Source organism: Pundamilia nyererei, unplaced genomic scaffold (assembly GCF_000239375.1).
Source record: "Pundamilia nyererei isolate P.nyererei 1_Seehausen unplaced genomic scaffold, PunNye1.0 scaffold00014, whole genome shotgun sequence".
NCBI lineage: Eukaryota > Metazoa > Chordata > Actinopteri > Cichliformes > Cichlidae > Pundamilia > Pundamilia nyererei.
In genome coordinates this window covers 4,867,584-4,869,514 of record NW_005187415.1, presented here as the reverse complement: position 1 = coordinate 4,869,514, position 1,931 = coordinate 4,867,584, and the positions used below count along the sequence as shown (strand labels likewise).

The 1,931-nt window shown below is 43.0% G+C and overlaps 1 protein-coding gene across 4 annotated transcripts in view; it reads right to left on the bottom strand.

Moving 5' to 3' along the window:
• grm8a (glutamate receptor, metabotropic 8a) overlaps window positions 1-1,931 on the bottom strand; it is a 292,622-nt gene that overhangs the window by 168,408 nt on the left and 122,283 nt on the right. For all 4 annotated transcript variants that reach the window (XM_005725264.1, XM_005725266.1, XM_005725263.1 and 1 more), the window contains exon 3: window positions 1,497-1,713. In XM_005725264.1, coding sequence (XP_005725321.1) covers window positions 1,497-1,713 — 217 coding nt within the window. The remainder of the gene's footprint in view (window positions 1-1,496; window positions 1,714-1,931) is intronic.

Genomic DNA, 1,931 nt, shown 5'->3' with positions numbered 1-1,931 from the left:
TAAGGGGGAATTCCTACTTAGCTCCATGTTTCAGTTTAGACACTCATGCTTCCACTGAAGGCTCTAGACAGGTAGGGGTGACCATGCCCCAACTGTTATACTACCTGTCTACCATTCTGAAGCATGAAGGTGTTCAGATATGTCTTACAGCAGCTCTTCTGTGGTATTGTACTACAGTACAGATCAGCCTTTTGATCGTCATGGACATCAGTTAGCCTCAGGCACCCGTAACTCTGTCACTGTTCCACCATTTGTCCTTCCTTTGATGACACATGGCTGCGTGAGTCCTGCTGCCTTCAGATGGATCAAGAGATTTAATGAACTGAGATGCTTTCACTACAGCATAAAGCTGCAGAGGACAACAGGTCCTGCTCAAATTACTGATCCCAGTTTGCAGATGACAGTTTAAGCAGCAATGACAAAACTGATCATTTACAGTCTGTTACTGCTGAACATTTGCTCCAAGTTCTTACAGCAGTTTAGTGACTTAGCTTTGCTTTTGTTGATCAAAGCACCAAAGTGGCAGCACATTAATGCTGCACCAGCAATAGATGTGCTCTGAAATGACTGCGTGCGGGCCAAAACCCAAGACACATTTCCCACCAACAATTCACCACCTTATTAAACTCAACCTCACTCTTGATTTCCACCTGCTTAATATGACCCCTGTCTTTGTGTCAACATAAAAATCCACTTTTTAACGTCGTATCACCCGCCTGCCTACTAGAGTAACTAGAGTTGCCGTATTAGACGTTTAGAGCTTGTTCTGCTAATTCTCAGGGACAATAACCATGACAGCACACCTTTTTCACACCGGCTGAATGCGTCTGCGAGAGCTGGCGTCACTGCCAAAAAAGAAATACATGCATAAAGAACTAAAAGACAGATACACAGATGGCTGCACTTGTCCATCACATGTTTGCGACAATAACTTTCTCAGTTTGCTCGCCACAGTCTGCAATCTACAGCCTGCAATTTACGCAAAGAGTGAACTTCCCCCGGAGTTTCTCTAGAACTTTAAACAACAGGTTTCCACTGTGTTCTTTCTACAATTCATCCAAAATTGCAGGCCAAAGCCACTATTCATGTACTATACACCAAAGTGCACAATGAACATCATATCATTGTTATTACATCCTGATAGTGGAGCAGAAGTGGCGAGCTTGCCTTCTAACAGTTTTTTTTAACTCTAGCATAGACCTCCGCTCTGCTCTCACTCAAATCCATTTAAATTGTGATTTGCTCTGGAGTGACAGTCACAGCAAATACTGTATGAAGGTGTCACACAACACAGAAGAGAAGGAGATATAAATGCTGCTTCAAACATTTTCCCAGAAAAGCTGGAGGATAAAAACTCGTCACCATAAAATGTAGACAAAATCAGAACAATCTATGATATAGAAAAACAATATAAGTCTTCTAATCTCAATCAAGGCTGAGCTGAGGTTTCGTTTTAAGGGGGGATGCAGATGAACAGAGGAAAGGTTCGCTCTTACCAGTTTCTCTGGAAATCTGGATAAAGGCCTCAACGCCGCTCTCGCCATAGTTGCCTTCTGAGGCCAGCGTGGAAACGTAGTTCCACTCCATTGCCGTGACGATGTCCATCATGGCCTGGGCCTGGTACGAGTCCGGTGGCACAACACGGGAGAAGAAGTCATAGCGAGTGTTGTCACTCAGCTCGGGAGCCGTGGAGGCGTAGCTGATCTGCGGGATCTGGATGGAAAAAGGGGAAGAAGGAAGGAAGATGTTGAGGAAATGTGAAAAAAAGCACAGTTAATAGCGTGGTGTTTCTGAACGTGAGCCAAATAGTGTAATTGTTTTACTGCCTACATATTAAAATGAGTAAAGTGGGAAGACTCTTATATGATTATTTTTTCAATTTAATGTTTATCACCACAAGTAATGTGTTCCCATACAATGAAAAAAAAAAA